This window comes from Wyeomyia smithii, chromosome 1 (assembly GCF_029784165.1).
Source record: "Wyeomyia smithii strain HCP4-BCI-WySm-NY-G18 chromosome 1, ASM2978416v1, whole genome shotgun sequence".
In the NCBI taxonomy this organism is placed as follows: Eukaryota; Metazoa; Arthropoda; class Insecta; order Diptera; family Culicidae; genus Wyeomyia; species Wyeomyia smithii.
The window spans coordinates 98037656-98051437 of NC_073694.1; the positions used below are offsets into that span (position 1 = coordinate 98037656).

General features: G+C 34.2%; 1 protein-coding gene across 2 annotated transcripts in view; it reads right to left on the bottom strand.

Annotated features, from left to right (window-relative positions):
- The window catches only part of LOC129718720 (teneurin-a), an 822359-nt gene that overhangs the window by 89671 nt on the left and 718906 nt on the right, over positions 1–13782 (bottom strand). For both annotated transcript variants that reach the window (XM_055669766.1, XM_055669765.1), the window contains one exon: positions 4079–4434. In XM_055669766.1, the coding sequence (XP_055525741.1) occupies positions 4079–4434 (356 nt within the window). The remainder of the gene's footprint in view (positions 1–4078; positions 4435–13782) is intronic.

A 13782-nucleotide genomic window follows, 5' to 3' on the forward strand; every position in this document is an offset into this window, starting at 1 on the left:
ACGCAAAATTATGGCTATCTGTGCTAAATTTGCCTCTAAATCAAAATTCAAAGCGTTGACATATGATTTTTTTTCACTAAAATGTTTGTTAACGTTCAGGAAAGACATTTGAGGAAAAATAAAGAGTATATGATTACTAAAACATGAGATATTATTCACAAAACTGCGTGAAACATGCAAAATTATGACTTTTTATGCTGGATTTGCCTCTAAATCAAAATTTAAAGCGATGACATGTGATTCTTTTTTCATTAAAATGTTTGTTTATGTTAAAATATAAAATGTATGTTTGAAGATGATTTTCTGTATACAGCACAACAATATTGCAGCCTTCTAATAGCGCTCTCGATCAACCAGATTAGTTGAGAAAATTCGTTATCGATATTGTTTTAGCACATTTTGCATGTTGTAGGATAAGAGCAACGATACACCGTGCCCCAGAGCTGAGTCGAGAAAAATTGCAGTTCGAAAAGATTCTCGACCTGATCGGGGATCGAACCCGATATCACAACCGTGTGGGAGCCAATCGACATCGCTAACCACAGAGCCACGAGGACCACATACAGCATACAGAATACAGAAAATCACCGAAAAATATTCTATTTTAATTTATACGTTTTTATACGATTACATGCGAAACTTTGACTTTTTATGTGCAATTCGCCTCCGAATCAAAATTCAATGATTTGTTTTTTTTTGCAATAAAATGTTCGTTGTTCTTTCATCCACAATTTTTTTTTGCAGAATAACCCATGTCTTGAGCATGAACATTTTACATTTCTGATGTTTTCGTAGTTTTGTGAATAGTTACATTTTTTTTTGTACTTCTGAATTTGAATTTGATTTTTATTAGAGAGCTTTTAACCAGAAGGTCATTCAGCTCTTAATCTTACTGTTTTACTATTTTTGCGTTAATCCAACCTAAAACTCACATTTAGCTGCAGGAAAGGTTACGATTCATTTGTTTGAATATCGATTAAGAGGCAGCTTAAGCATTGAAAATCTTTTATTTTCTTATTTTCTACAAAGTTTTGTGGATTAAAAAATGGCGACTTCCGGTTTCAGGAAAATAACCTAAAGTGATATATGGCCAACAATTTCAATACTTCCGAAAGTGGACCTCCATACGTCATTTTATAGACACAAATTGATGACACAATTTTTTTTTTCATTAAAATGTTTGTTAACGTTCAGAAGACCATTTGAAGAAAAATAACAAGTATCTGATTACTAAATTTGATATATTATTCACAAAACTACATGAAACATGCAAATTTATGACTTCTAAAGTGATATTTGGCCAACAATTCCAATACTTTCGAAAGTGGAACTCCATACGTCATTTTGAAATCCAAAATGGTGACTTCCAGTTTTTGTGAATCAGCCCAAAATCACAAAAAACAATCCAATATGGGTATTTCCGTTTTGCGCGTTCTCAGAATATTGAAGTAGGGTATCGAACGTCTTCGTCAGTGGTTTTCTTCGGTAGTTTTACTGGCGCAATTTTATGCAAAAAAGGTCCGAAGAAAACCACTGACGAAGACGTTCGACACCCTACTTAAAGTGATGATGTAAGTATAAGATGTAAATTATATTTTTGAAGTGAGTTGAGCTAATGCAGCAATGAAATATAAAAAAAAATCTATCTTTGAAGCCTTCGATCCCGAGCATCGCCGGGAATGCTCAACTAGTTATGAATAAAACAACATTTTTTCTAGTAGGCGTCCTCAGAAACTTTTTGAAAGCTGCTCACCAGAATTAAAAAACGACGAGTTGCAGAGCTCGTTGAAAATAACTCCCCAGTAGAACTAGTATTTGCTGCTACCTTTTCGAACAACTATTCCAATTCGTCTGAAGATGACCTAAAACTTGACTTGATAATATAATATGCATCATGAAGAATTTTAAAATTGTTCATTACTCTGGTAATTAAATATATAAAAAATAATAAAAATAATACAGAATATCTAAAAGAATACCTAAAATAATCTTTTTTTTTCGTTATAATTGCACTTAAGTCACTTTTGCAATTATGTAAAAGTAAGTAAAACAAAGAAACCGCAGTTTTCGTTACAATGTACAACTTTTACAAAGAGCTAAACGGTTTCTGGTACAGGCTGAGTGCGTTGGCGTTTGGGACAGTTTTGTGATTTAGTGAATCACATAAGACCCTTATGCATTTAGTAACTCTGAAGGTAACGAATAACATTCCTTGTTACATCAACACGTTTTATCGACAATATCGTGTAGCTTTGATTTTTGTCCCGTCTTACCCTACATTCAACGCACTGTGCAGCGTGGTCTATGTACATAAATCGAGGTAATACCGTCATGTAATATGTGATATGTAACATGTTACATGTGATATGTAACTTGTCATTTGTCCTGTAAAATGTTACATAGACATAGACCACTCTGTTCCGAAACGATACGAGGATTCCAGTAAAATATATATGACGTAACGGCTCATATGTTGTGGTGTACACTAACGACAAGCAATATATCGTAAAAAGGAAAGCAAAGAGTGTGAACAAACACCGATACTTTGTTATTCGCATACTGACGACGATGTCAACGCATCTTAGACTTGCTTTATATGTATTCAAAATCGCTAGAGGTGATTTTTTTCCATCGCTGCTTATTTGCGTGACTTTCCTCGCTAACAGCAATGTATTGTAAAAGAGAAAATTCAACTAGTCACTCCATTTGCAACACTTTGGGGCACCAAAAGGTGCCAGTTGCCGATGATTCTTGTTCTCTGGTTATTCCGGGCAGAATTCCAGCCATTTGGGCACTTTTGCAGCAACCATGTACTACTTAACAGCCGCCAGATATACAGGTGAAATCCAGCACGAGATGACCGGTACTATTTTGCCTTTTCTGCTAGCACCTAGCGTCCGCATGATACCGGTACAGTTTTGGAATGAAAATGATAAGGTGAAATGTTCAAATGGTACTTTTTAAATCAAGGTTTCGTCAGTTATTTGGAATGAAGGTGGAGCGTAGAAGGGTAGGGAATGATAAGGAAAGTAAAAAAGCATCAGGAACAGAAAGCGACCTCGATGAAACGACAACAAACCGTTTACAAAGTCAAATCGGTTGTATCCGTGTCGGCTGTGCTTGTGAGGAACGGTAGTGATTGATTGCTCGATATGATTTAGACAATCGATGTTTTTTACAAATATTTCAATAGTGAAATAGGTTGTTTTTGTTACAGAATTCAACCGTAAAAGAATTTCTGATCGGTTGATGCCAAAACCTCGATATTCTGAAAAGAAATGACCACTTTTCCCTGGTTGAATTACTAGATTTTCAAATTAAAACGCCTAACATGGATAAAGAAGTTAGTCCAATGTCAACAAATTAGTTTACGCGGCAGGGATGTCTAACCGCTTTCAAATGTAAACTATTATATGGCAGTGAAGTTTAGCCATTTTCAAAAAAATAATTCTAGTTTAAACTGGAAACTTTAAACTGTTGTGATCACCCTAAATTAAAACCCTGACTGGCTCAGTGGTCTGATATTTTGGAAATAAAATCTGTTTTTAGTTGACTTTCGAAGTGTACAATTCGCGTTTCGTATTACCCTACAGTATCACCATTCCCGTTAGTTTCACAGTTAATAAAATAAATTTTCAATAGGTAATCTCCACCCTTAGCTTCCTTCTCAGTGGTCTATATAAGTACAGATTTTTCTATCATATTACACATATTTTAGGTTGACACACATCTTTACCCTTATCCAGCTTTTTACGCACCTTAATGGCAGTCGCTATAGTGTGTGTTCGTAATATGTGAAACTCTCTGCTCACGTCAGTTTAGGGATTGCTGCTGAATAGGCAACAAAAATGTTGCCAGATATATTTCTTTTTTGATAAACTACATGAAGACTTCAAACTGACGTAAGCAGAGTTGTCAAAGGGGTGGGTAATTTATTACGAACTTTGCATTATAGCGTCCGCCATTATGGCTCGTAAAAAGCTGGATACACACTCATACGTATGATTCGGATTTAGAAGTAGCTTACTTTTTTTTCAATTAGTGTAGATACAAATTTAAACAATCTTCGCAAACCTACCTTTATCTGCAATATTTATAATACCATCTTGAGATACTGCGATTCCAGAGATAGTCTGAAATTTGATGTTAGAAGATAGTACTGCATCTGAGAATAGAAAAGGGGTGTTGGTTTTTCTATTTTTGTTACTACCATCACCGGAGAAATTATTTGCATTGCCATAATCATGGCAAGAGCAGCCATTCGTTGCTGTTCGTATATAATTGAGTTGTGTTGACGTTGGTGCTCCTGATTCTATTCCATTGTAGCGATGTCTTGGAGGAATCGCTATAGTACTATTGTAACTATGACCTTCATTAATGGGGTTGCTCGTTTCATTATTGTTCAAAGCTCCGGTATTACATTCGCATGTTTGCCTGAAAATAAAATACCATGAAGTTTAAAGTTGCTGCAAACACATATACTAGGCTGTCCCAAAAAAAATCGATGTTCAAAAAGTCATGGTGCTTAGCCCTAAATTGAAAGGTAATGTTATTTATAGCATTTCTGTAAATCATTCCTATTTTCTAAAATATTTTTTTCAGGTTGCCCAAACGTGATTTATAAAAAAATGACTTTTTCAAGCTACAAAACCACTCTTTTGCAGTTTTTTCAGTTCTGTTCGATTTCCACTTTTTCCATATATTTTTTTGTGGGGTTGTTCTTGAATATTTTGAATGATTTAGTTCAGCATCGCATTTAATTATTTGACTCACAGAGCCCATTGAACATCGCAGAAAAGTGAATTTTTCTTATAAATTTAAGATAAAACCCCTAAAAACACATAAAAAAATTGTTTTTAATCGAGAACTGAAATATGTACTGCAAAGCGGGATTCAAAACGAAAATGTACATAGAAAAAGATCCTTGATATCTTATCGGGAGGCTGAGACACTGGCGTTTTTACATGTGATGTAAAACTATGCGTTTTCACAAAAATGCTGATACCTCCATTGCACAGCGTTTTATTTTGCCGTTTTTGTGAGATAATTTAAATAGTGATTCAAATGTTGATTTAAGCCATAAGGTAGGTTCGGAGAAGTTTCAGGATATTCAAAAATCTATCTTTCAATGTAGAAAGATGAGTGATTAATCCACCAGTGAGTGAGATAAAAAATTTACTTTTTAATCAGATTATGATAGACGCAAGGTGTCTTCGACAAAATTTTATGGTATCTTAAAACAAAAAACTTTGCTGAAGATATTATGTTTCTATCTCTTACTCTTAGAAGGCACTAAGAATGACAATTTTCGTTCTAACTTTTTTCCCAGATTTTTCCGAAATTTCCAACCTTCTACTAAGTCATTAGCCATCCAAAATGCATTTGTCAGTACACCCTAGGGATTATCGAAAAAATGCCCACGGACCATTATTTCATCTTTACGGACAGTCTCAGTTCCATTGAGGCTCTCCGATCGATGAAAGATGTTAAGCACTCTCCGTATTTCCTGGGGAAAATACGGGAACATCTGAGTGCTTTATCCGAAAAATCTACTCAGATTACCTTAGCGTGGGTCCCTTCTCACTGCTCGATACCGGGTAATGAGAAAGCGGACTCTTTGGCTAAGGTGGGCGCAACAAACGGTGATATTTATGAAAGACCAATTGCCTTTAATGAATTTTTTGCATATGTACGTCAGAATACGATCATCAGTTGGCAAAATTCTTGGACCAAGGGGGAACTGGGAAGGTGGTTACATTTCATAATCCCCAAGGTATCGACGAACCCGTGGTTCAAGGGGTTGGATGTAAGTCGGGATTTCATTTGCGTGATGTCCCGGCTTATGTCCAATCACTATAGATTTGACGCGCATCTCCGTCGTGTTGGGCTCGGGGAGAGTGGTATCTGTGCCTGTGGTGAAGGTTATCACGACATAGAGCACGTTGTTTGGTCATGCCCTGTACACCGTGACGCCAGGTCTAGATTAATAGCTTCCCTGCAGGCCGAAGGTAGGCAGCCGGCTGTTCCTGTTCGTGATGTCTTGGCGAGCCGTGACCTATCCTACATGTCCCTTATATACGTTTTCCTGAAATCCATCCACGCCCCAGTTTAGTCCTATCCCCTTCCGCCTACATCCAACCAAACGACAAGAACACGTTAAGACCCCGGATCCGGAAACAGCAATCAGACCCGCACGATACTCTCAAGGCCCGATGGAAACAACCCAATATGCCAGTCCGTAATATCTTGGCCCAGCAGCGGAACAAATTTAATATGCTGCTTACCTATGGCAATGAAAACCATCAAACAGCAAACCTGTGCTTTTAATGCAAAATATTCTAGCTTTAAGTTAGATTTAGTTTCAGCTCGTAGTCGGCAGCGAGGATAAAAAATTTGCTTTTAGTTTTTAAGATACTTTAGAAAGTAAGCTACCAGATATAATTGGCGCCGTTAAACATTGAATTGTATTTGTGCCGTGTCAAATAAACTATAGATGAAGAAAAAAAAATGCATTTGTTTTCTGAACATTGTTATTTTTATAGTAGCGTAGCGTAGCGTAAGCCAGTATATTTCGTAGATTGCAGACTGCTAACGCTAACTAACTAACGCTTCCACTCAGATTGTATGAGGTACAATGTTCGGGAGTAACATTTAAACCAATCTGAGGTGAAGTAGGCCCGATAGTAATAATTGCTGGCCATGCCCATCTTTACCGTAGCTTGTTGATGTTGTATTACTTACTTAATGAGAGGCCACCGACTCAGTGACACTCTCGTAAGTTTTACGGAGTTGGATTGAGGGGGTTAGGCACGAACTTGTTGACGCAAAAACTATCTATTAAAATTGAAAAACTGGCAAAATTTCATGCATCCAAAGCCCTAAAAGTTTATAAACATGCACACACGCACCTACAACATATTCCTAAATTTGATCTCAAACCGCCAAACTTATCATAGTACAGTTGTCGTGAATCCATATCACGCTGCCACAAAGTTCATTCATAATTATGAAAACTATTTAGCTGCAACATTTAACCAAAAGCTTGAAAATCGAAAAACAAAAGCTCACAGAAATTATAAATTATAAAACTCGCAACTTACAACCGATCACTGAGCAGCTCTACCGCCTTGCTGCTCTATCCGAAGGTAGATGGCGTTTCAAGCACTCTTTAGTTCGATTTTTTCAATCTTTCTCAAGTGCGACTTAAACATATACAAAAAACAAAGCACTTCGAATGAAAATGCTACTTATCTGCTTCAGGACGATCTGATAGCTCCTTTCTGCGCTTCTCAGGTAGCAACAGAACCTGAACTCAAAGTCTTGACCAAACACACTAATGTTGCTGGCAAACAAACAACTTTTTAATTAAAATCAAAGCAAAACCGCACACATCATCCAGCTGGCCTTGTTGCCATGCCAGTCCAAGGGTTGTTTCAATATTTGATAAAAAAATATCGAAACTGAAAATTTAGGGAAGCACAGGTAAAAGTCTGAAACAATCTGCACTGAATCCGAGGAGTCCACGCAATCATGAGGGGACTCGGGCCCACATCTCAATACTAAACTAAAAAAATGAAAACTATGCCCTGTAACTGGTTTTAGTGTATTATTATATCATATAAATAACTATATATAATTTGATATTGGTTATACTCATTAACCACTTAAGTTATACTCATCTGTTATATTGTTGAATAAAGTTTCTTTACTGCTATCCAATTCCCATCCCATAGCTAGTGCACCTAGCTCCAAGTCACATACACACATAACCCACAGTGATGAGAAGCAAAACAAAACCAGCTGCAAACGACGCACAGTGTGTCCAAATCAAGAAACGGACGGCAAAACTATTTTTTCAAGTCCTATGTTATCCATATATTCTAGAAAGTTGCTTCGTTTACTGCTGCCCTTCATATGCTCTAATGGAATTAGTTGCAAATTTCGCCGTATAGAGGGCGCCATAGCTAACTTCTGAACGTGACTTGCTAGACGAATAGTTTTTTCTGCAAAGTTGTGTAAAATTTGATTACAAAACTGTTTGCTGAATACATCAAACCTCTAGAAATTGAGGTTTCAGAGCTACAAGACGTTTTCTAAAAAGGCTTTCTAAAAGCAGTTTTTCATCCATATGTTCAACTCTAAGGCCTAAAACATGACTGTATATAATTGAGAGTGACGTGGTAATTCAAGATGAAAAATTTCTAGCTATATATTGGTTTTTATATACAGTATTCATGAATAAAACCTGGAAAAAAGTGTTTTTAAAGGCTTTTTTTATTTGAGTTCAAACTCGAAAAGGCTCGAACGAATCCAAGCTTCTATGAAGCCATTCGATAGAGTACCTTTCTGAATAACAGAAAAACACAAAACTACAGTGGGTTATTTGTAGTTTTGAATATATGGCCAACTGAAGTTACCGATTTTTACATGCATTCGAACGCTCTTTATAGCACAAAGGGGGTAACTTGAACCTCTACGAATTAAGATTTCAGAGATACAGCACCTTTTACAAAAAAAAAAGTATTTTAAAAACAAACCTCAATATTTAGAGGTTCAAAATATTCAGCAAACAGTTTTGTAATAAAATTCTGCACAACTTTGCAGAAGAAACTATTCGTCTATCAAGTCACGTTCTAAAGTTAGGTGTGGCGCCCCCTATATGGTGAAAATTGAAGCGGGTTGCATTGAAGCATATGAAGGACAACTGTAAACGAAACAACTTTCTAGAAGATACTTATAACATCGGACTTCAAAATTCCCTATTCCCGTCCGTTTCTAGATTTAGCCCCGCTGTGGTGTCTGTTCGTTGGGCATAGAAACGGAAACGTAGTGTACGCGCCGGCCTTTGTGCTATAAAGAGCGCACAAATGCATGTAAAAATCGGTAACTTCAGTTGGCCATATATTCAAAAACTACAAATAACCCACTGTAGTTTTGTGTTTCTCTGTTAGTCAGAAAGGTACTCTATTTTAAATGATAATGATTACTGTACACCACAGAGACGGAGGGAATAATATCAATAGAGAGGTTTGTGTTTTGGTTTTCAAGAGTGCTCATGTTGCCAGTTGTGGCTTGTGATATCGGTAAACCTATTCGTCTGTTTACGTGAGCGAAATGTTTAAAGAGACAGTTGAGATATATATATATATATATATATATATATATATATATATATATATATATATATATATATATATATATATATATATATATATATATATATATATATATATATATATATATATATATATATATATATATATATATATATATATATATATATATATATATATATATACTAGTCGAACGCTCCCGGCGATGCTCGGGATCAAAGGTTTCGAAGCCAAGACTTTTTTTATACTTCATTGCTGCATTAGCTCAAATCTCTTATAAAATATTTCACATCTTATATGTCCATCATCACTTTTAGTACTTCAATATTCCGAGAACGCACAGAACGGAGATTTCTTTATTGGATTGCATTTTGTGATTTAAGGCTGATTTACAGAAACTGGAAGTCGCCATTTTGGATTTCAAAAAGACGTAAGGAGTTCTACTTTTGGAAGTATTGAAATTGTTGGCCAAATAGCTCTTTAGATTATTTTGTTTAAACCGGAAGTCGCCATTTTTTATTTCTATTTTTATTGGCAGTAGTATAGTTATAAAAAACTCACTTGTAGCCTTATTTATACGATTGGAATGATTAAATTCTGAAAATGTCACTGAAAAATATAATTCTGCTCCGTGCATTAGTAGAGTGACATATAATTGTAGAAATGCTACATTTTCCGGTGTTTTTCTTACTTTTGCATGATAATCCATCACGACTTAATGAAATGATCAAGCTTTGACAAAATTATCAAGCTTTTACAACAATGAAATAACTTTTTATATAACTTTTTTTGATGATTTTATAGCAAAATGATCTTGAATGCCAAAAGCGACCCATAATTGTGTCTTTTGCTATGCAAATGATATTTTTCTTCTTAACCGATTTACACACATCAGCTGCAATAAAACTAATTGTCGATCGAAAGTATACATTAGAACACAGAAATAGATTGTAAAGCATTCGTGGTTGATAATTTTTCCAATTTTATATTCATTTTTGAACATTCAGGCAAAACGTTGACTGACCCATAATTGTAGAGGGACTGTATAATACGTATAAATTTCAAAAAAAGTATTTTGATGTGTTTTTCTGTATTCTGTATTCCCCGTGGCTCTGTGGTTAGCGATGTCGATTGGCTCTCACACGGTTGTGATATCGCGTTCGATCCCCGATAAGGTCGAAAATCAACAACATGCAAAATGTGCTAAAATCAATATAGATAACGAATTCTCCCAACTAATGTGGTTGATCAAGAACGCTATTAGAAGGCTAGCGTGCGATATTGTTGTGCTGTATACATAAATCATCTTTAAACATACGTAGTTTTATGAATTGTATCTCATTTTTTAGCATTAAGATACCTTTTATTTTTCCTCAAATGTCTTCCTGAACGTTAACGAACATTTTAATGAAAGAGTAATCACATGTCATCGCATTGAATTTTGAATTAGAGGCATTGAATTTAGATTTTGCAAGTCTTACGTAGTTTTGTGAACAATATTTCTACTTTTTACTTTTCCTCTAATGTCTATCCTGAACGTAAGAAAACTTTTTAATAAAAAAATAATCACATGTCATCGCTTTGAATTTTGATTTAGAGACAAATTCAGTAAAAAAAGTCATAATTTTGCATGTTTTACGTAGTTTTGTGAATAATATCTCAAGTTTTAGTAATCAGATACTTTTTATTTTTCCTCAAATGTCTTTCCCGAACGTTAGCAAACATTTTAATTGAAAAATAACCACATGTCATCGCTTTGAATTTTGATTTAGAGACAAATTCAGTGAAAAAGTAATAATTTTGCATGTTTTACTTAGTTTTGTGATTAATATCTCAAGTTTTAGTAATCAGATACTTTTTATTTTTCCTCAAATGTCTTTCTTGATCGTTAACAAACATTTAAATGGAAAAATAATCACATGTCATCGCTTTGAATTTTGATTTAGAGGCAAATTCAGCATAAAAAGTCATAATTTTGCATGTTTTACATAGTTTTGTGAATAACATCTCAAGTTTTAGTAATCAGATACTTTTTATTTTTCCTCGAATGTCTATCCTGAACGTAAAAAAACTTTTTAATAAAAAAATAATCACATGTCATCGCTTTGAATTTTGATTCAGAGACAAATTCAGCAAAAAAGTAATAATTTTACGTAGTTTTGTGAATAATATCTCAAGTTTTAGTAATCAGATACTTTTTATTTTTCCTCAAATGTCTTTCCTGAACGTTAGCAAACATTTCAATTGAAAAATAACCACATGTCATCGCTTTGAATTTTAATTTAGAGACAAATTCAGCATAAAAAGTCATAATTTTGCATGTTTTACGTAGTTTTGTGAATAACATATCATGTTTTAGTAATCAGATACTTTTTATTTTTCCTCAAATGTCTTTCCTGAACGTTAGCAAACATTTTAATGGAAAAATAACCACATGTCATCGCCTTGAATTTTGATTTAGGGGCAAATTCAGCATAAAAAGTCATAATTTTGCATGTTTTACGTTGTTTTGTGAATAACATCTCATGTTTCAGTAATCAGATACTTTTTATTTTTCCTCAAATGTCTTTTCTAAACATCAACAAACATTGTAATGTAAAAAAAAACCACATGTCATCACTTATTTTTTTGATTTAGAACGATTTAAAATGATAGTGGTGACTGTACACCTCAGAGACGGAGGGAATAACATCAATAAGATCAAGCGTTACGGAATTCCATTTTTATATAGTAGATTTTAGTAATCAGATACTTTTTATTTTTCCTCAAATGTCTTTCCTGAACGTTAGCAAACATTTTAATTGAAAAATAACCACATGTCATCGCTTTGAATTTTAATTTAGAGACAAATTCAGCAAAAAAAGTCATAATTTTGCATGTTTTACGTAGTTTTGTGAATAACATATCATGTTTTAGTAATTAGATACTTTTTATTTTTCCTCAAATGTCTCTCCTGAACGTTAGCAAACATTTAAATGGAAAAATAACCACATGTCATCGCCTTGAATTTTGATTTAGGGGCAAATTCAGCATAAAAAGTCATAATTTTGCATGTTATACGTTGTTTTGTGAATAACATCTCAAGTTTCAGTAATCAGATACTTTTTATTTTTCCTCAAATGTCTTTTCTAAACATCAACAAACATTGTAATGTAAAAAAAAACCACATGTCATCACTTATTTTTTTGATTTAGAACGATTTAAAATGATAGTGGTGACTGTACACCTCAGAGACGGAGGGAATAACATCAATAAGATCAAGCGTTACGGAATTCCATTTTTATATAGTAGATTTTAGTAATCAGATACTTTTTATTTTTCCTCAAATGTCTTTCCTGAACGTTAGCAAACATTTTAATTGAAAAATAACCACATGTCATCGCTTTGAATTTTAATTTAGAGACAAATTCAGCATAAAAAGTCATAATTTTGCATGTTTTACGTAGTTTTGTGAATAACATATCATGTTTTAGTAATCAGATACTTTTTATTTTTCCTCAAATGTCTCTCCTGAACGTTAGCAAACATTTTAATGGAAAAATAACCACATGTCATCGCCTTGAATTTTGATTTAGGGGCAAATTCAGCATAAAAAGTCATAATTTTGCATGTTTTACGTTGTTTTGTGAATAACATCTCAAGTTTCAGTAATCAGATACTTTTTATTTTTCCTCAAATGTCTTTTCTAAACATCAACAAACATTGTAATGTAAAAAAAAACCACATGTCATCACTTATTTTTTTGATTTAGAACGATTTAAAATGATAGTGGTGACTGTACACCTCAGAGACAGAGGGAATAACATCAATAAGATCAAGCGTTACGGAATTCCATTTTTATATAGTATATATATATATATATATATATATATATATATATATATATATATATATATATATATATATATATATATATATATATATATATATATATATATATATATATATATATATATATATATATATATATATATATATATATATATATATATATATATATATATATATATATATAAATATATATATATATATATATATATATATATATATATATATATATTATATATATATATATATATATATATATATATATATATATATATATATATATACTATATATATATATATATATATATATATATATATTTGGCAGAGCTGTATGCCACCACGGGTCGGTATTTGGCGATTACCGTAGGCCACGGAAATGCTAACTGCAAGAACGCAGTCCCGGACCATCAGCGAGAGCTAGCCTAGGTTGTGGTGAGACTCAGGCATTGGGCCGCCGAATTCTCACAAAAGCCACATTATCCGGAAGCAGCTCTGACGGAGCGAATAGTGCCGCTCCCACCACCCAAAATGCACTAATTCGCCCATTGGGATTGATGCCAGTAAGTTCCCAATTACGGTAACTGGTCGCAACGCCATATGATAAGAGTCGGATTTCGTTTTCGTACCACGATTCTGGGCTGGCACCTGCGCCGAGCTCCCTTAGTAAGGTCGTGTGACAACGGCCTGAAACGGCGAGACAAAACAACCGGTGCAGGGGTCTCCGTCTCGTAAAACCTGGCAGGCCTTCCAGTACGTTCCAAATTCATTGCCCGGTGGGAACCGGGCAGGAGTGGGATCAGATGTCCTTTCCTGACTTGCGCCGGTCGGGGGTGTCATAGTT